The sequence below is a fragment of the Ammospiza nelsoni genome, chromosome 1 (assembly GCF_027579445.1).
Source record: "Ammospiza nelsoni isolate bAmmNel1 chromosome 1, bAmmNel1.pri, whole genome shotgun sequence".
NCBI classification, from domain to species: Eukaryota; Metazoa; Chordata; class Aves; order Passeriformes; family Passerellidae; genus Ammospiza; species Ammospiza nelsoni.
The window spans coordinates 70003103-70024954 of NC_080633.1; the positions used below are offsets into that span (position 1 = coordinate 70003103).

At 36.3% G+C, this 21852-nt stretch overlaps 1 protein-coding gene across 1 annotated transcript in view; it reads right to left on the reverse strand.

Moving 5' to 3' along the window:
- EXOC2 (exocyst complex component 2) overlaps positions 1–21852 on the reverse strand; it is a 125478-nt gene that overhangs the window by 87511 nt on the left and 16115 nt on the right. The window contains exons 3-6 of the mRNA XM_059478863.1: positions 19268–19444; positions 17681–17807; positions 7480–7593; positions 2920–3044 (exon numbers count right to left, since the gene is read on the reverse strand). Coding sequence (XP_059334846.1) covers positions 2920–3044; positions 7480–7593; positions 17681–17807; positions 19268–19444 — 543 coding nt within the window. The remainder of the gene's footprint in view (positions 1–2919; positions 3045–7479; positions 7594–17680; positions 17808–19267; positions 19445–21852) is intronic.

Consider the following 21852-nt stretch of genomic DNA (forward strand, 5'->3'; position numbering starts at 1 on the left):
AGCAATTTCGGGTTTCCTTAATCAAGATAAATATACACTTGCAACAAACACTGTTAAATGTATATGAGTTTTTAAAAAGCATGTATAAAAGGTGTAGAGGAGTATGAAGTAACTGGAGAAGCAAGTGTTATACCTCCTAATGTGATCCTCCTATGAAAAGTTATCCTGTACTAATTTTGGGAGATGTAAGAGAAATAACTGCTCACAAGTAGCTCTGTTCTATAACTACAGTGCAACAGACCTGCAGTTTATGAAGCATAACCACTGGGGTTAGAAGATGTGTTCTAAGATATATGAAGGGTAATATTGAGACTCTAAATTTTTGCTCTCAAAAAAACGTATCTTTAGAAAATAAATTAGATTTTAGAAATCTTCCTAAAGCAAGAGAGTTAAAAAATATCTAAACCAAAATGAACTAGCTCAGAAAATTTAAATCATATTGGAAGACAGACAAAATGTATTCCCTTAAGTCACTTTTCATCTGTGACAGTTGTATGCTCAGCATCAAATAACAAAAGTTTGCAGAACAATGGCTATGTCCCTAAGAGTCTGTGCTGAAACAATTGTTCAGCTTTCAAATCTAAACTACTACTCACTTCAGCTTTGTGAAATCCATACAAAATCTAGTTGCACTTTTTAAAGGAGAAAATAAGACATAAAAATTCACCCTTAGGTGTGTAAGGGCAAAAAAGTGCCATCACATCATCTTGCACAATCACTGTCCAGCCAGATTATATTTTTAATGTATTGTTCTTTTGTTTAAAAGCTTGAATTTGATAACTGCATAATGAACAATTAATGGGGGCTTTGTTTGCTTGGGGGTTTTTGTTCGGTGGTTTGTTGTTGTTGATTCTTTAAAATCTGCATCTGAGCTGTTTCTCTAGAACAATGCTAATAATGCTTACTCTTAATTCTCAGCATCTTTCATTTGAGAAAACTACAGTGATCAAATGTTCTGGAGAAAGCTTTGACATTGGGCACTAGGGCTGGATGATGGCACCAAAGAAGTTCTTTTTTTCTTCTTGCTACTGGAAGCAACATCCAGCTGAACAGCTGATTGTACCTATCACAAGCTCAAGTCTTACAAAGTTATGCAATTTTTCCAGCTATGCTCTTCTAAAAATATCCTGCATCAGGAAGAACAGGCAAATACGTAGTTCTGCATTAAAAACTGAAATTCATATGCAATAAGAGTGAGTTTATTGACTGAAAAGAAGCAAAAACCCTTCTGCATGTGTACTTAGGATGACATTTCAACAGACAAATGTGCATTAAAATGCTAGAGAAGGCAGCTGTGACCCATACTGCATCCTCATTAAGTGTTCATCAACAGCATCAAGGCCATTCTTTCATGTTACCACTTTAATTCACTGTATAAGCTGAAAGTCTGCTTCCTTTTGAGCACTTAGGGGAGATTACTGAGGGCAAGACAAAGCCAAGCCATATTGGTATGGTCACAGACAAAAAGTGACATCGAGAACCACTTGAGTCATCCATGTTTAAGTTCATAATTTAGCTAAAGGACTGCACTGATAAACCCTGATTTTAGGTAAAAATAACACTGATAAAGGTAAAAGACACAAAACAATATTACACCTTGTAATTTTTTTAAAATTGAGACTATAGTAGCTAATGAAATAAATGAGGTTGCTTTCCCTACCATTATTTTATTAATATTTCTCACATTACTACTTGCTTGTTGTAGTAATATATCAAAAAATCAGTCTCCAAAGGCAAAATGCTACTAAGAGGTGGAACAAAAGAAAATTACTCAGTTGTGCTCAGCTTTTCTAAAACCTCACAACATTTACCATTTGCCTTATCTTTCTTCAAATCCTACTAGTATTTGCTCACCCAAAAATAATCTTATAAGTTACCACTATTTTTTCTCCACAGTAGCAATTTCTTGAAAACAGAACCCTCAGTCTTTCAGCATATGTGATATTCCATATGCAAAGCAGATTTGGTTGTGAAAAACAAGCCACAGTTCAATATTTATTTGGGATTATGTTTGAGACAACTTAAGAAAAAAACCCAGAATTTCAGTATTTTCAAGATGTGTAAGAATTACAAGGAAAGCCTATTATTTTTCCTAGCATTTAATGAAAACTCAGCTTTAAGTGGTGAAACAATGCCAACTAATGGTTCTTCTTAGAGTCTTTTCCTATAAGTACCACCACATTCTTCAGATTTTCTGCTAAATTCTTCAATACTTTTGTTATTGAACCTTGTTAAGATTTTGGCCAAAGGGGTCAATGACCAGGATGGATAATCAGCACGGTGGTAAATGCCAAACCTATTGGGGATGGTTTCCTGGGCACTGTTGCTCTCTCACCCAGACCAGAGCCTCACTAGACAGGACTACAGTAGCCCACAATGAGGTTTGACCTGCGAGACATTTGATGCTTTAAGAGTGTGTCTGTGTGTGTCTCTGTACAGTTAAACATATGTACATATAAATGGCAACTGTGATAATCTCACTAGTGTGCTGCATTCTGCCAATGGCAAGCAGAACAGAAAGGCTCTGATTTCCCAAAGTAACAAGTGTCAGGATATTTATATAAATATTAGCATCTCATTGTTGAAAAAGGCATCATAAAATCAAATCTTTTCTGTTGCTACAGTTTGCAAGCCATCTTAATATTAACTCCAGTTTAACACTTCTCTTTTTGCACTTGTGTGCTAAGCAATTTGACCAAACACCTTCAATGTAAGATACAGTTGGTGACATCTTTTGCAAATAAATCACATCAATCAGCTAGTCAGTTCTAGCTTGTGACCAACACAGCACAGATTTTGGGCTCATTATACAGTTTTAGTACAGACTGTGAAGAGAAACAGTGTTTTTAGTATTAAATTCAAACACATATGCACATATTTTCCTTTATACTGTACTTAGTAAGTGCAAAGCATCTTTACCTGACAGAGCATCTTGTGCTTCAAAAAATGTGCTGAGACCTCCTTTGACATAAGCTAGACTCCCTTCATTTTTCTTATTGGCTTGTTTCTTCAAATTCACAACAGCTGTTTTGAGCTGATCAAAACTGAAAACAAACAAGAAAACCTCAGAGACATTTAAACAATAAGGTCAGCTAATAAATAAACAGAACAAACTACTCAGAAAATAAAGTCACTTACTTTCAGAACAGTTAGTAGGGGCAAAGTAATTGCTAATGAGTGTACATTTCAATAATGAGAGTTGATTCTTAGTCTAAAGATCTCAGTATTTTAGTTTCAACCCTAAACAGGAGGGCTCCTATCACTTGTGATGGAAGAGCTTTCTTCATAATAACAACCTGGTCAAGATGTTTCTTCTAAACATGCAACATTGCTCTGACTTAACTGTACTATATTAAATAGGTGACAGTAGAATTCACTACACATAGTACACAGTATAACAACAGATGTTACAAGTCTCTTTGAAAACGACATTTTTTAATGTTTAAAGCTGCAGTTTAATGCTGCAGCTTTACTCACAATTCTTTCTCACTTTTGTTTCTGAATTCATTCAATATTTCAATATTTTTGTGTTGGTTTAGACATACAATTCAGAACTGAATACAATATTAGTTCAAAAAAAGAAAAGCTAAACAGATTCCTGCTTTATGAAGGTATGGTTTTTATATGCAATCTGCTGAAATATTTTTGAAAGACACTTCATAGGGCAGTATTACTTGCCAACTCATCATGGTTGTGTGGGGTAGCTTTCTTTTTTATCTGATTTTCCTAATATTTCTTCATTTTTGCCAGTTTACATTTGATTGCACATCTTTATTTTTTGCAAGCACCTGCAATTAATTGAGAAGTCTTATGTTGTGAATAAATCTTCATTAATTGTATATAATTTTTTTGGTTGATAATGATTAATATGACCTCATAGTTATATTACTTGATTAACTGTAAAAACACCACCATGAACAAGCTCAGAAATTCAAATATAGCACATGATTTTCATACTTAAAATCTTTCTTTCTAGCTGCCAGCCACAGCTATCTCACTAATACAAAAAAAAAGGAAACAAAAAACTGCATTACACCTCTGTGAGGAAAGGGATCAAGGAAGTAGGAAACTAAGACATAAGACAATTCCATCAATGTTCTGCCCATTTTAAAAAGAGCTGGTATACAATAATGCACATTAAGAGAACAAACCAAATTTCAGCCCAGACAATGAAAAGGCTATCACCACCTGCTGGGAGACAAAGCACACTGGTGCACTTAAAAGTGCTTTTCTTTTTATACTCATGATGTCACAAAATTTTGCCTAATTTTCTGTTTCCATCTGCTGGACAGAAATAACATTACTCATTACCTGGATTGGTCCACTTGGGCATATGTGAAGAACTTACCAGAAGCATTTTCAAAATAATGAAAATCTGTATAGTTCTCATTTTAAGCACTGTTTCATGTTACCTGATGATCTCACAGCATGTCAAAATAGTTTATTTTTATTTAACAGGATATTGCCAGGATTAAAAGAATCAGTAAAAAAGGATGTTATACTGATTTCTTAAAAAGAATATCCTTCAAGGAAAAAACAGATGTAAGCTAACTGAAATGTCAGTGCACCACACATTTACCATCTCCAATAGCTAGGGTTATATAGAGGACAAGAACTAAACCACTGCTCTGTTTCCAGAAAAACAGCACAAATTATATGGGATGATATTTATACAATTCCAGAAAATTTTTAAGACTACACATGTTGAATTGGGAAAAAAAGAAAAGTAACCAAAACAGTTTTTCTTCTGCTTTATTTAAAGAGATACTTATAGTTAGATTCAAAACATAACTGGATTCACCCTACCCTTTGAGCCTGTTGATCGCTGTTGAGTTTTACACTGCTCTAGGACCTTCAACACTAAGATTTGGATTTTATAAACCAATATAAATGGAGTTAATATGCAAAAAACTCCAGCTTTCATTTAAAAGTACAAATTAACACTTTTTATGCCATTGGATGGAGGAGATCATTACTTGAAACTGTTGACATGCAAAGACACAAATTGATGGAATTTTTTCAGCAGAAGAATGAAATACTTAAGCTCATACTAGACAAAGTGTTAAAAATGGTTTTTCTTTTCTAAAAGCACCTAACTCATTCAAGCTGTATGGCCGCCAATATTTATCCTCTTCTGAGCTTGTGGCTCAGCTCTCACATCTTTCTTACAGCAGCGGTCATAGCTGGGCAGAGCACTTCACTGCAGCTTCAACAATGCCAAGCAGAATAATCTCATATCTTACCTAACACATTGCTGGTGATACACCCCAGAAGGTGATTTGCACTAGACAGTCAACTTTTACGAACACTGGATTGTCTTCTCTAGGATTGCTTTCCAATCCCAGGTGTGTACTCTCCTATGTGCCTTCCCCACATCCCTTTGAGTCCTGAATTCAACTATTTCACAATTGCTACAGCCACGGCTGCCACTGGTTATCACATCCCCTGCCTTGCCTGCAAGAATCCTACTCAGAAGAGTAGCGCCCCTGAAGGCCCACACTGCAGTTATGTTAGAAATCATTCCCAGAGCTGCTCACAAGCCTCCTGGGATTGCTGCCCCTCCTGTAAATATGAAGGATATTAAAATCTTGTACAAAAATCAGGGTCTGCTCTCTGGAAACTTCCCTAAGTTGCTTAAAGAGGATTTTGTTCACTTCCTCATGCCACTGCAATGTCATCCATTTCAGACTCCTGAAAAAGATCTCAACCATCCTGCTCCATAACAGGGCCCATATATTTATTCCAGCTGTTCTTCACATGAAGGTCAAGTCCCTCTCTTTTCCTCAATATCTTCTTCAGGTATCCTCTTGCTATCCATCCCCAAATACTAGGAACATGAGCTATCCCACTTTATTCCAGTAGTAGGTTTGTCTAATTCCACATGTCTCTTACTTGCTTCTCAGAGAGCACATGAGTGTATAAAGGCATTTAAGGTTAGACACTTCCAGCTAGTTTTCTAATTACCTGCAGCATTCTTAATGCCATCACTAAACCCACAGGTAGCATTCTGTTCCCTTCATTAAACTGCAGGCTGTTATCACTATCTCCTGATATCCTGAATTTGAAGTTTTTGACAACAAAGTGCAAACCTGCTGGCAAAAATGCTCCCATTCTCCCATCCTACTTTTTCAAATTAATTCAATTTCTCACTAGCAGTCTTTTTTGTTTAGTCATGGACCCAGCTACAGAAGAAAAAAGTGCTGCTTTTGAAACCAGAGGTACAGCCATCTGTGAATCTACAGGATGCATCCCCATTACCCAAAGCTTTTCGCTTCACATATAAATCAAAGGGAATACCTAGGCTCCCACATTCTTCACTGTTGTCCCCAGTCTGCCATCACTTGTGATCTGTTCTGCATTCCCTCTGGGCAGTGTCACTGGTGCCCACATGGATGAGCAACAAAGTGGAAACAGTCCAAGTGCCAAACATAGAGAAAATTTTTTACAAAGACCTACATCAAAAGCTGTTTACTCTTTATCCCTTTATTATCTCCTAAATTTTTTAAAAATCTTGATCCCCAAAGTTATCAGATCCCCAAAGTTATCAGATTCTCACAGATAGAATTAATTTGGAATAACTCCTCTTAGTTACTTGATTTCAAAAGATGCTGTCATTATATGTGTATTAGGTAATCATGTTCTGTTGCTGTTCTGGCCCTTTAAAGTAACACCATTTTGAGAGGAAATTTAAGTATTTCCCAAGCAGAGTAATGGCTGTTTCTGGAGCTTTAAAAACCAATCCTCCCACCCCCAAAACCAAGAAGCAACACATACTTTTTTCTACTAGTAGGAAACAAAAGTAAAACAATTTGTAAACTCATATTTCCCTTTAAAATACCAATCAGAGTATCTAGCTGAAAATAAGAAAAGAAGCTCATCTTCTCTATTAAAAATGGTTTCCAGTATTATGAGAACACATAGCAGATAAAAGTTTTGGAATTCAGTTAAACATGCAAAAATACATTTACATAATACATTCATGTAAATACATACTATGAACTGTATTTCTAAATTAAAATCTTGTCAAAATTTTAAGGGATTTACCTCAAAGATCCTACTTTAGCGTTTTCCAAAAGCGTTAACTACAACCTAATTGATACAAACAATTTTACTAATCTGTTCAGTGTCCATAACCTGTGTCTCTGTTCATGACTTAACACCTGGAGTTTCCACTCAAGACTGTACTAACTTCTTGATTCCTACAGTTTGAAGAAAGACAGCTTCCATCTGATATTGGGCATTTGGGATAAAAAAACCAAAAAACCATCATAAATTAGGTCTGGTTAAAAACAAGGTCTTTCTCAGAAGCAGATTAAGCAAACTGGTTGATTCAAGTTTCAGGCCAAGCAGACACACCAGAAACAACTGTGACCACTTGATGTAAATGAAAACCATCATTGACACATCTACTGCATACCATCAGTGAAATACCATCAGTGACTTGCACTTAAAACAATTACTTATATGACAGCAACAAACCTTGTTGTTGAATGATTCTCAATCAGGTACCAGGCAGCAGAAAAGTTTTCACTTGTGAAATCAGCGCTCATCCCAGGAAACAGTGACTCTAAATCTTTTTGAGGAAATCTGCCCCTGAAAAATGAATATTAATTTCTTCAGTGAAACACAGCCTTGTAAACAGTTTACAATTAAAACATTCACAAAAAACCCCAAACTAACAACAAACACCAAATAATTTCCCTGTAAGATGGGAACATTAACTTGTAACTCAGCTTGGAATTAAATCTGCGATTACAGACACATGTAACGTGACTGGGAGAGACTGAAATCTATTCTAATTAAAACTAATTTCACAATTGTGATTTCACTATTACACGTAAGACAGAAATGCTGTGTGTACAAATTGCTTCTATTTAACTTTAAAATGGCAGGGCATGAGAAGTTTCGCAGCTTGTAAATTATCTCACACAATTATTGTCTATTGATTCCTGAGCAGCAGAAATCAGAGAAACATGAAAGAGAGATACACAGAATATACTTCCATTATATACAAACACTGAAAAAAGTATAATACTGAGTTAAAATTATTCTCTTGCAAAACAGAACACACTGATCTGTCTGTTCACCATACACAAAACAAAGGAAAAACAGACTTATCTCAAGAGACAGCCAGCAGGTTTTGTAAGTTTTTACTCAGTCTTACAAATGCATGAAGAAACCATGTGAGCCAATTCCTTGTGAAAACAGATTCTCTATAACAGCATTTTAAAAATTATAAGTAGTTTCTAAGATATTCACCCAGAAAATTTATTCCATTTACTTTAAGTCTGTGTAATAAAAATATTTAAAGCACTTTTTGATGAAAACATGACAAACTTCATCCCTCAGTCTGGCCACCCACTCAACACTTGGCCATATTCATTCCACCAGGCACTCAATACATCACCAGGTGCACTCCCTCCTCTCGTCTTCACCACCAGCTACATCCCATCCTCAGAGACTAACTGTGGCAAACAAATTCACTTGTGGTCAGCCCTAAATGGGTCAGTCAGTTGGAGTTTGTGGACTTATGTCCCTTTCAAGTGAAATATTCTCATGTATTCCAAAAATTTACAGTTTTTTCAGTAAAATTTTTCATTTTTGGACCACAACATCCAATTCAAAAGACAATGAAGTCCCTCTCTGATGCTCACAAGTTAGGTGAGCTTTGCTATACAAAGTAAAGTGTAAGCAAATGAAAATCTGCCATTCTTTGCATTTGAGAGCAAACTTGGGTGAGAGTAGCAATCCAGAGTCAGTTATAAAAATTACATTTAACACACAGGGAAAGCCATTTAAATGGACACAAAAGCAGTGATGTCTTAGTTTTAGGGTTTTTTTCTGTAATCTAAACATGTTTAAAGATAGTTAAAGCTGTTTTTATTACAAAAAGCAAACAGCAGATTAAGTGAAACAAATCTAAACGCAGGCACATTAAAAACTACAATTACATGGAGAGGAGTTGTTTCCTGGAGGTTTCTTTTCATATCCAAATGGCCATTAGCACAAGCAGGTACAAAGGACCTACGTACATAATGACATGGCACATAAGTCTTTCATCAGTAGCACCTGATTACAGCAAGGGCATGAAACAATACTTTTTAAAAACCAGAAAAAAATATCAAATGAGATTCAAGGAAAAGTGATGACAGATATGAAAAGTAGAGATACAAGGAAAATAGTGTGAGAAACAACTGCAGCAAGAAAAAATGAGGGTCCCAACATTTGCCTGTGTTCAATGAAAAAGTGATGATGTTACAATAAAACTTTAAGGCATAAGTAGCGATATTCAGGCTTTTAAATGACCTTAAATTTCATAAATGACAGTAAGCAGAAAATGCTGATGGATGTAAGAAGAAAGTTTCAATTTATTCTTAATTTGAAGACAATTTAAGATACTTTATTTTACCCTCCAATTAGTAAAAAATGCCCAGTAGGAACATGAACTTGAAGGATAGTACTTCACATCCAATACATAGTACAACTGTACAAAAAAGGACTTATATTCAATCCACACATGGTGACATCTTTGTAGACAGCTGCATTTTTAATGCAAAAAAACAAAACCAAAAAACAAATTTGAGTTTTTGGGAGAGACTTGGACATTCTGTGCAAGCACTATTTAAGTGAATGCAATTGATACAGAAGTGGAATTTTGCTCATATTTTCAGAATTTCCATGTATGTTCTCCAAACGCAAAAGAGAGATATAACACAAAAAGCACACACACTAAAATATACCAATATCAAATGCTACTCATAACTGTAGGTTTGTAAGGGATATGCATGACAATTTAAGCTTATGCATCTATTTTTTAATATATATATATAAAGAGAGACCAAGATAGACTTGTAATGAATTACTGCAAATGAATCTTGTCTACAGACAGAGGGACACGAAGGAATTTTTTTTCAATTTGATGTTTGGCTGCCTTGAAAAGTTATTAGGAGGGGTTTTTTTTCCAGCAGATGTACTTGTGTAGAACCATAAACTAACAATGCTTTTATCTGTGCAGACATATTTTAGACATAGTCACAACAGACTAGAAACATAATCGTGAATGTGTGAGGTATGTTAGCAATACGTTATACTGTATGGTTTAGTACTCTTATTTTTATCACACATTTTACCAGTAGTTTCCCCTCTAACAGATATGCTACAGCTTGCTACATACAGACTTGCTACAGCTGTCTTCAAAATGAAGTGCACACTAAAATGCTCAAACTGAAAACAACTGTATTTCTAGAATGTCTGGCCAGATGCATCTAAAAAGAGACTGACTCCACATACACACAAGTTTGTCTCACTAACTTCCATTAGTAAATTAAATAAGTCAGGGTTTGGAAGTTTTTCTCATGAAAACTTTCTTACCATTTACTTATAAACAAGCCCATTTGTGACTTGAGAAAGTATTTCTGGTTTATTCTTTTCAACATTACAGGGTGAAGATAAACCAGTACAAAAAGCTTAGATCATGGCATGCAATTAAACTGTAAATAATTTCTCTGTTGATTTGCTCATTATACAAGAATCACTTAATGAAAAAGTAATCATTGTAAAAGATACTGGGAACCACAAATTGAATCCAGAAAACTTCAGAAAAGGAAGAGTGAAGCTTACTACCCATGACAACCCTAAGTATTACACTACCTTTAAAATTTCAGCAAAGGTACACATACTGGATTTGTATACTAGTATTTTCTGCTTGGCACACTATTTTACCTAGAATAGAACTAGATCTGATACTAGACCTATAGTTAACATTTTAGAATAGTCTTATAAATGCTCCAGCAACAATTTTAAATACAAAAGAATTTGAGATTTCACATAGTGGTTATATTAATGAGAAATATAATAAAAATACAATTGGTTACAAGCCATGATACACTTTCACTTCCCTCAAACACACGTTGAGTGTAGTTAATAAAGTCATACAACATTAGATGTAGTGGCCCTTGCTTCCATGTAAAGGTCATGCACATTTACTTTGGATTTAAAACAGCGTTCAATTCACTTGTGCCACAAGTACCCATCAAGAGAAGTCCCTCCTTGCGCTACTCCAAACTTCAGGTTCTGTATAGACTAATAGCAATAAACATAATTTCACAGTACAGGATACATGGGCTCTTACAAATCTACAGAACTTGTGTCCATATACAGCATTTATATTCTCCAGAGATTAGCTGGAAATCTCCATGGGTAATCACAGCCTTGAAGCAGTCACAATCAAATATGAGCAACAGGATGCAACAGATACCAATTAACAAAGTCTGGCAATGAATGCAGTTTAGTAAGTAGTAATTTTTCTGTAAAATTTGTTTTGCTCCCAGAACTTCAGAATCTTATAGTCATAATTTCAGCATTTTTGACCATATTTGCAGATTAAAGGTGCATCCCAAAGCAAGATATAAACACCAAAAGCTAACTTGAAGCTCAGTTTCACAGGAATTTCTAAAAGGTCAAAAGGAGCAACTTTAAATAAACACAGATTCTGAATAGCAACCAGCATAAATAAGCTCCAGCTAGAGCTGCTGTACACTCCCCCCAGTGTCTGGTACCAGTCAGACTCCTTGAAGCTGGCTTTGTACCAGCTGCACTGTGTTAATAATGCATGCAAAAAGATCAGCATAAGGGACACTGGTGTAGACTAAGCACGACAAATCAGAAGGTGTTAACAAAGGTCTCTCCAATGGCAACAAGGCAAGGGTGCACTCTGGCAATTCCTTCCTAGTAGCATTGAGTTCATTAGAAATATGAAAACAAAGTAGCAACTGTATTTTAGAACTGGCAGAATGTGGTATGAGAAATCTACAAAGAGATTATAGGCTGCGTGCTGCAGCTGATGCATCAACCTAACAAGCAGTAAGTGCTACCTTATTTTTTAATATCATAAAGCTAGGACTATACTGCAACTCTCTTTTGCAGCTTTCAGAATTTTTTTGCATGCATCTCTGTAATCAAGTTTCCACACGCCCATCACATTCAATGATGAAATTTACTGCATTTCCATACAAGTCATTTAAAAATAAACATCTCGGCCTCCAGAAAGTATTTTCCTATCTCGTGGTAGCAAGCTGACGTTTACCATTAGGTGGCAGCGTAAGATCATCTGTTTCCTTCTCCCAAATGAACTGCTCTGGAAGCTGGCGTGGGAAGAGGGAAGCATCTGTATTGAGTGGGTGGATACAGAAGTATGTGGAATGTACTTAGCATGTCAGCCTTTGCTTTCATGTACGAGATGGATCCACCAGAGTGACCTCTGCTACATGCAAAACAACAAACATTATTCAAAAATTTTCTAACCACCACTAGGTCTGACTGATGTTACTGTTTTGCAGAGAATTAATTTCCTTAGTCTGACAGAGTAGTAAGAGGAGTCAGGGAACCCTTGGTTAAACAAAGACTTGTCGTGCAGGAGGAGGAAGTATGCAGTACATCAGAACAAGCAATTCATTCACAAATATCACGTAGATCTAAATTTTCCATCAACATATTTAACCGGTGTCTGAGACATAGTCTCTCCTGGAACAATAACAAATTCTGAATGATGTTGTGTTACCAACCTACTTTTGTAACAGCTCTAAATTGTTAAAACCAATCAAAGTACTGCCACATTGCTGCTAAGGTCAGAATTTTCACACCAAGTTCCACATTTCTCATACTGAGACAACTACTCTGCACACTTGTTTTTCTTTCGGCAACCTGTTTAAGACTTCTCCTGGAGAAGCTGGCAACCCAATGCTTGGACAGGTGCACTCTTTGCTGGATTAAAAACTGGATGGCCATGCCTAGAGAGTGGTGGCGAATGGAGTTACCTCCAGCTGTTGGATGTTCACTACTGGGATTTCCCAAGGGTTAGTACTGGGGCCAGTCCGGTTCAGTATCTTTATCAATTATCGGGACAATGGGATTGAGTGTGCTCTAAATAAAGTTTGCACACGACAAGAAGCTGGGTAGGAGTATTGATCCGCTGGAGGGTAGGGAGACTCTGCAGAGGGATCTTGACAGGCTGGATTGATAGGCTGAAGCCAGCGGTATGAGGTTCAACTAGGCTGAATCTTGCTTGTGTCACAACAACCCCAGGCAGCTACAGGCTAGGGGCAGAATGGCTGTAAAGCAGCCTGGCAGAAAAGAACTTGGGGGTGCTGGCTAACAGCAGCTGAACATGAGCCAGTGTGTGCCCATATGGGCAAGAAGGCCAAGGGCATCCTGGCCTGTGTCAGCACTTGTGTGGCCAGCAGGACCAGGGCAGTGACTGTCCCCCTGTACTCGTGTGGTGGTTTGACAGGAAATGGGATTTCTGGGATGCAGTGAGAGCACTGAATCCTAACCACTAGACCACCAGGGAGAGAGTATTTTCATGGGGGCACTGGCATTGAGCCAGTGTCAAACCATGACAACTCAGCACTGGTGAGGCCACACCTTGAGTGCTGGGTCCAGTTCCGGGCTCCTCGACTCAAGAAGATTGAGATGGTGGAGCACATACAAAGAAGAGCAATGGAGCTGGTGAAGGGTCTAGAGAGTAACTTTTGTGAGACACAGCTGAGGGAGCTGGAGGCGTTTAGTCTGGAGAAAAGGAGGCTCAGGGGTGACCTTATGACTCTACACCTGTCTGGAAGGAGGGTGTGTAGCCAGGTGGGAGATGGCCTTTTCACCCAAGCAACCAGCGACAGGACAAAAGGACACAGCCTCAGGCTGTGCCAGATGAGGTTCAGGTTGAACATCAGGAAGATTTTCTTCCTGAAAGGATCATCAGGCATTGGGATGGGCTGCCCAGGGGAGGTGATAGAGTCACTGCCCCTGGAGGCGTTCAAGAAATGGCTGCATGTGGCACTTGGGGATATAGTTCAGTTGACAAGATGGGGACTGGTCAAAAGTTAGACTCAATGACTTTGAGAATTTTCTTCAACTGTAACAGTTCTGTGATTCTATTCTATGATTCAATGTTTCTGTAAGGATTCCTGGCTATATCTGCATAACACCACAGCCAGGAATACTCCCTGGGGAGGAAGGTGGCACAGACCTGCTCTGAACTGAAAGTGTGTGCAAAGGTAGTGATAGGACACTAAACCCCCTACTAAATATTAAAAAGCAGAATTCAAAGATTAAGTATTTTAAATACCTATTTTCTGGTGGGAATTGACTATCTCACAGCATGCACACAATAGACACTAAGTTACATCAATGCCAAAAACCCCTTATCTGACTGGATCAGCTCTGTGTTTTAGATGAATGAACAACTTTTAGGAAGGGAGGAGAACAAAAGTGTGCAAACACTCTTCTGCAAATACATTTGTGACTTCAAGGGTTACCACCACCAAAACACACGGACCAGCAAGTTCAAGTTTCATTACAATATACTTGATTTTATTTATTAGCAAGTGAGATTCTTAGCTACATGACACAGGAACTGCAATTAATACTTGGAAAATGTGAAGAACTATCAGGCAGCAATTACTGAGTAGTATAAGTAGTAGTATATTTACTACTTCCTGAACCTGCAGGCTGAAAGGTGATGGCCTGAACATTATGTATACATGTGGAGTTAAAATATCTTGACTGCATATATAACATTTAAAATATCTTGATTATGTAAAAGAACAGCCAGGAGGATGACTATATATGCATTGCTGTCTTTTTTGCATCCTTGCAACATTTGAATTTGAATATGAAAGGACAATTCCAGTGCATATTCTGAGTGTATATATATATATGTTACTCCTACAATACACCTATAGGCAGTATTCTAATTATTAATAGAAAGACCCACTATTACATATTTCCCTTAATTCACAGTTCAAACCTTTTGTTCACCTAAATCTCTGTCACTCCCAATTAAACTCCAATATTCTATCTGCAGAGTCTGAACAATTTTTTTGTCCCTGTCCATGCCTAATAATTTAGCAAACTGCTGTACTGAAGCTCTTCTTTTCATTACGTACAAGGTCTTTTTTCTCTTATTTCAAGGTCTCATTTGAAGGACCTTGAAAGCATCCACCATTTTGAACCTGAATGGTTCAAAAATGGTTCAAAATGGTTAACCAAAATGGTAAAAACTTTTGAATTTTAAAACAGATTTTAATTGGACAAAGTGCTATAAAAAAGTACAGATTTTAATTGGACAAAGTACTATAAAAATGTTTTAAAAAGCCACAAAAGGAACTTTTAAAGCCAAGCATAACCCATATAAAAAAACAAAATAAAACAACAAAATCACTTCAAAAATCCCCTAAATCATTCCCATGCTGCAGCTTGTCTTTTCTGTATCATTTGCTAATGCCTGATAATCACTTTCTACAGGGAGGGCCTTTTTCTCTTGCAGTTTGTACTCTAATCACCTTCCTCTGCCTTCTCTTTTGTGTACTCCTATATACTTCATTCCTATTCCATTTTATCACATCTATTTTTCACTACTTTTCTCCCTGAACTTCTTAATTAATGTTTCTTTTGTTTACCACTCTTTGCATAATCAACACAAGGCACTCCTTTCCCTTCCTTCTCAGCCATCAGGCTGCAAGGGTTGTAAATCCCAACAAGTCAGACCAATGTCAAATGCTTCAGCTTCAAAATTAAAATACATATCAATTTGCACATGTTTAAAGAAAACATTTAAAGAAACCAAAGGTATGAATAAAAGAGAGATCCATAATGTTGCAGAGCCTGTCTGCATACACAACAGTATTATTAGGATCATATCAGGATGTCTTTTATTTTAAAGCATCCTAATAGCTTTTATCACTTCTAGTGACAAATATTCCTGTATCTAGTAATGGCTATTGCTAATTTTTTGCTTATTCACTCTCTTTCTTAGTTTACAATTGTCTTTTTTCACTACCTTGTACAACTTCTCAATACTTATTTATTCCATTTGCAAATGTGAGTTCAGCTAAACTACATGGTATTAAAGTTTATTTTATAGAAATAAACCTCACATTGCTCTAATTTATCAAGAAAATTATGGAAGATTTTCCATTGAGAAGGCATTCTTTAATTAAACCCAGAACGTTCATCTATAGTCAGAACTGTGCTGTCAACCATAGCACAAGGGCAGACCAGGCTTTTCCTCTCTTTCCCCTCTGCACAATGTAACCCCTCAATTCCTCCACACAACTACTTGTTTTACTGCTCAGTGATAGGTCTCTCAAACTGGTGCTTGCCATAATCTTCCTGCTTCTCCTGCAATGAACCTGGGAGGTCAAGAACAATGAACTCGGCTTGATATGCTTGCCCAAAGATTTCCTAATTCCCTCCCTCTATGAAATATTATTTCCTAGCTGTATCTATGTTTCTCATTTATTTCTTTTCAAATGAAACTTTGGGTTTCAGTAATAGATTTTCTAATGTTTTCAGGAAAAAACATTTAAAATATAACATGATTGGTTTTCTATTGAACAAACATCCAAATAGACAACTCTAAATTAAGCAAATCCTAAACTAATGCAGTTTAAGTTTCTATATGATAATTCTTAATCTATCATATGGATAATGTCTTAACCATAAGTAGCGACTCAAGAGAATCAGCTAACAAAGCACTCACTGCTAGCTGCTGTGCAGCACAGTGGTAAAAAGGATTGTTATGGGATTTTTAATTTACAAAAAGGTGAGGGAGAGTGGAAGAGTGACAGAAAATCTCCTAGTAACACATTGGAATATTGTCCATAGTATCATGGTCCAAATTTTGTCAGGGTCTGGAAAACTGAGGAACATGAAAGAATTACCTGTCAGAAGTTACACCAAAGGCTAAAGAAAAATACTTTAAGAGATAAAATCTCCACCTTATTAAAAAAAAATTGGGTTAGGACTTTGAAAAGAAAGAAAAATATATATTCAAACTAGGAAAGAAATGCACAGCCAGAGGCTGGATGGGTGGTGTGGGTCTGCTAGAAATCCCATATGGATTTTGGGAAAGTGCAGCTTTCTCATCAGAACAAGGTAACAATGGACACTGCAGACTTTTTTCCAATGCGTTCCCCCTCACAAACAAAAGTATTCAGCAGATGAGACCTTAGTAATAATTTAATTTTAAATAGCCTTTTGTTTGGTAGGACTGGCATCTTGATTGAGAAAAGTATTCCTGATGCTATTTCTAAGAGTTGGGATGGTTTGAAGGGTGTCCCATTTAAAGACCCCTAATTCCCTTTATCATTCACTATAAAGTTACTATTTCAGACAAAAATGTCATAAATTCCACCGTACTTAAGAACTAAAGTAAAGAAGACTGTGTGCTGGAAAACAATACTAGTATTTCAATAAAATAAACTAGCTGATGTGGTATAATAAATCACATTTTACAGTGCAATTTTAGCAACAGATAGCAATCTAATATCCTTAAAAGCCCCGTGAAACTCAAATGCAACAGTAGGTATTCCGTAACTACAATGAATAAATCTGAAGCCTTAGGTTATTTACCAATCTTCAAAATCTAAACATCACTGAGGTTCAATATATCAGGCTTTTAGATTATCTACAGTTCTAATTGATGATCCAAAATAGAGGATTATCAAGTAGGATACAACTCCCACTAACAACTCAGAGTACCGAATAGAATACTAGCAGCTAATAGATGTATGTGTTTTTAAATCTTTCCCTGCCCTGCAAACCATTAAACTTCCCTGGAATTCACAAAGACACATAGAGAGAAAAGCACTAAAGAAGTGGATTAAAGGCATTTGGTACTCACTTGTCTATCTCAATACCGAGCGGATTAGCTGGACGTAAGGACAAGGGGGGAATCCCTTTGTTCCTGTCAGTGCGCATGTCATAATAGTTCATTTCATCCACCCAGACAGCAGACTGATCCAAGATACCTAGAGAAAACAAAGCACAGATCCTTAAAACAACAAGGGCAGTCCAGCACCATCAACTTCTAACATACTGAATTAATTTGAAAAATCCTGATAAATATAAAATGCATGCCTAGGTAATATATTGAAAGATACATGGCAAAACAACCTGGATGCAATTATGCTAAATTATTTTATTATAGCTGCTGAAAAGGTATTCATGGCTGGGCATCAAACATTATCCTTTTGCAGAGTGCACAGTTTCACGTACATCAGAAGCTTTTTCCTGACCACAAAGTATTAGTATTTTCATTCCTGCAAGTATTTTGGTTTCTATCCAAACCTTGTTATCTGCTACTTTCCAAAGAGCAATTAACTGAAAGTCTTCTCATTTGCATATTTTAGGGAAACTTCCTTTTCTGTCCCATTTGCTATCCAAAAGGTAACTGAACTTTGGCCACATGCCAAGATAAATGACTTCAAGGACACAGAACTGACTTTGCTTCCAGTGCCTTAGTACAGACAATGCATAAAGGTGAGGCACAATATGTCCTGCAATCTCAGCTAAAAATGGAGCCAGCCATACCCTTAGCCTTGCCCTCCTTTAACATATCCATCAGATGCAACACCAGAAATTACTCCATCCCCACATTTTCCCACATTTTCAAATATGAATTCTTCTCTCACATCGCCAAAAGCTCTACTGTGTAACATTTGCACTTATACTTTTCACCTTTCTATTATTAAGATATTAGTGCAGCTTGGGAGAAATCACATGTTATTTAACCGTCACTGAAGAGCTGAGAATAAGAGCTTAAAACAGTTCTTGTGGGAACTCTTGTGTTAGGAAAGATAACCAGCTCATCAATGAGGGGTTCTGAGAGAAACATTTTCAATCCACAGGGTATTTAGACTGGATTCTAGGTTAAGCAGAGGTCCTGGAGTGCTTGACAAAATAATTTCAATGGTTAAGCATCTCATGAGAAATACTTAAGACTTTGTCTTGCAGGATGGTTTGAATTACAAATAAGAAATGTCACTGATGACTCAACTTTCTTTAAAGGATTAACTGTCAGCTCAGGATTTAGGTGTAAAGCTCATGAGCTGGTCCAGACTTTGTATTTATCTACTACACTTAGGAGTAATTACTAGATCTGTTATTAAGTTTTCTAAAATTTCAGAAGTTTAGAACTATTCCATAAAGAAAAGGATAAAGATCCTTCATCGCTGCAGATTTTATCAAGATATTGAGAAAGGAATAATTTTACCTATACTCTGAGTTTCTATCTCTCTCTCTCTCTCTCTCTCTCTCTCTCTCTATATATATATATATGGATATTTCATTTATATACTCTGCATTTTCTAAACAACTGAAAATTGTCCTGAGGTGGATCCATTTCAAACATACATTTTATACGAAGAGGCATTCAGTCATATATTTTCTTGGCAAAGAAAATAGATGTGGATTTGAACAAGAAATATACCTATTTTTTCAGGTTTAAGAAGTTTGAAGGAAACAGTTGAAGTTCCTTTGCCACCAGACTTTGTAGTAACAATAATGTCTCCCTTGTCATTTTTAGCTTGTCCAACTCGACACACAATTTTACTGGCAGACATCCATTCTGCAGTGAGGAGACAGTTGTGCCCACAGATTGTTAAACCTGGGAAGAAAAAAAAAAAAAGAAATAGAATTCTATTAATAGAAGTATCTTTTGAAATTCTGCAATGCAAATTCATTTATGATGCTACATGTGTTTTACATAAATATATAATCCTTCACCAGTCCCCTACAGATTACAGTCAAGGAAACACAAATACATTTTTCAGATGTTTCCTAGGTGACTTCAGGTCTTTTGTCCCAGTGACAATTCATGAGATACAAGCAGTGCAGTTTGAAACTTATTTAATCTCTTCCACCACTTTTGGGCTACTGCAACTTTTACTTCACATAGAACAATAGATTTTCAGTCTGCAAGACACTGGAGAACTGCTGTTAAGTATTGCATTTCTGTGAAACTTCCCTTAAAAGCTGCACACAGCAAACTTTTCACAAGTTCAGTCTATATGACTTTGCACAGAAAAAAAAAAGACTCTCTGTAAAATATTTACAATTAACAATGTTTCTTCAACCTTATTTGTTTAGCAGTACTTCAGTGGATGCAGAAAGCTGTTTTGGCTGAAGTAGTATTAATTGACAAATATTCCATCCCAACCTCTTTTATAAAAAATCCACAATGCAAGACTGATTCTGATTAATAAACTGCCCTTGTTATATAAAATAATAATCATGTAATGCTCATCTATCCCCTATTCTTCACTTTCTCACAAGAAGGATGACAAACTATGAAATACAAGGAGGTCTTTTCTCATAGGAAGAGACTGACAAGCTTCAGTGCTCAAGAACACCTCTCATGACTTAAGAGCCAAGGTGCACCTTAATCTAAGGTCCAAGGCTTCCTGAGATTCCACATCAAATCGGTCTGATCAATCAAATCAATCATGAACTGATCACAACCAACTGATTGGTTCTGGTCAGATCAGGACTCTGGATGCTGGAATAGATGGATTATTTTCTCAGATCTAGAACAATTTCCATATTCATAGCTGGAGTTCTGCTGTCCTGGAAAACTGGCAAGATCCTAACTGCTCTAGTATCAATTTGAAGAACAACTCCATTAGGTTATTCTTAAATAACACCCTTAGCCAAAAACATTTTGCCTTATGTCCAAAAGAACAAGGCTGTACTAGTGTGTTGGCTGTACTGGAGTATAATTTAGTCAGGCAGAGCAGTTCCTCCCCTGCTGGCTTGACTTTTGTTTTTAATTTCTAGAAAGCTCTGACCAATTTAGAAAATACTTAGAGACAGAAAAAGGTCAGCCTATGTGGCTTAGTACCAAAGCTTCACACTTATTTTGTCTCACAATTTAAGTCTTTGACATGACACAGCAGAGAAATTTGGCAGTTTTCATGGCTGTCAGACATAAAAATGCATTACTCCCTGCCAAAAACTATTTTGAAAATGAAATCCAAAAATGAAAAAAATGGAAAGGCACTGAAACTTATTACAACTGAAATTAATTTTACTCGAGAAAGGACAGTAGATTTGCTTCTTAAATATTCTTTCTGAATAAAATGTGGAGAGTGGGATGAAATAGGATATACAAACAGAAAGGCTTAAAAAATATTTTGCTTATTTACTCATAAAATTTTAATCAGGTTTTATTTTCATGGGGGAAAGAAAAAACCCCATATATAAGAATGCATATTACATACATGCAATAATATAACCTTATGCTATATGGTTATATTATTACATCTCTTACAGTTTTATGCTTGCATCTTCTCTAAAGATTGTGATAGGAACTAACACTAACTGAAACACTTTGCCCAAACAATTTATAAAGATGTTTTCACCCTGTATTTTCTGAATTTATGGTTCAATTGAACAATACTTTAAAATCGAGAACTAAGCTATAGTAACTGTTTGAAGATCCTTGTACCAATTATTGTCTATTCATCAGAGGTTCCAAAAGCTCTCAAGACATCAAGATACAAGGTCCAATACTTTTGAAATGGTAGGAAATGGCCTTTGCCTGTATCTTCAAAATGCAAAAGGAACTTAAGTCTCTATCAAGATTTTATATACCATATGAAACAGCAATGGCACAACACAATTTCTAAAACAAATAAAGGCATGTTGGGGGAAAAGTTTTGATAGCACAGTTACCACATTTCTTTCTCCAGAAATAGGAAACTCCCCTTTAAGTAAAACTTAATTTGAATTCGTTGCATGGTATAAAGATCTCTGAGAACATCATTCTCAGCTTCTAGCTTTTATATGCCTTTCTATAAATAGCCATAAGTAATACTCTTATGGAGACTTTCTGATTTTATTTAAGCTCATATATGGACAATTTTACAATGTCTAAAAAATACAGCTACAAATGTCTTAAAAGACAAGTTAAACCATGAAAACACATATGTTACAGGTTTCTCCTGGATCTGACATTTTGTACCATGAGCTACAGAGTTACAAATAAAAAGTTCATTTGCTTTCAAAGATACAAAG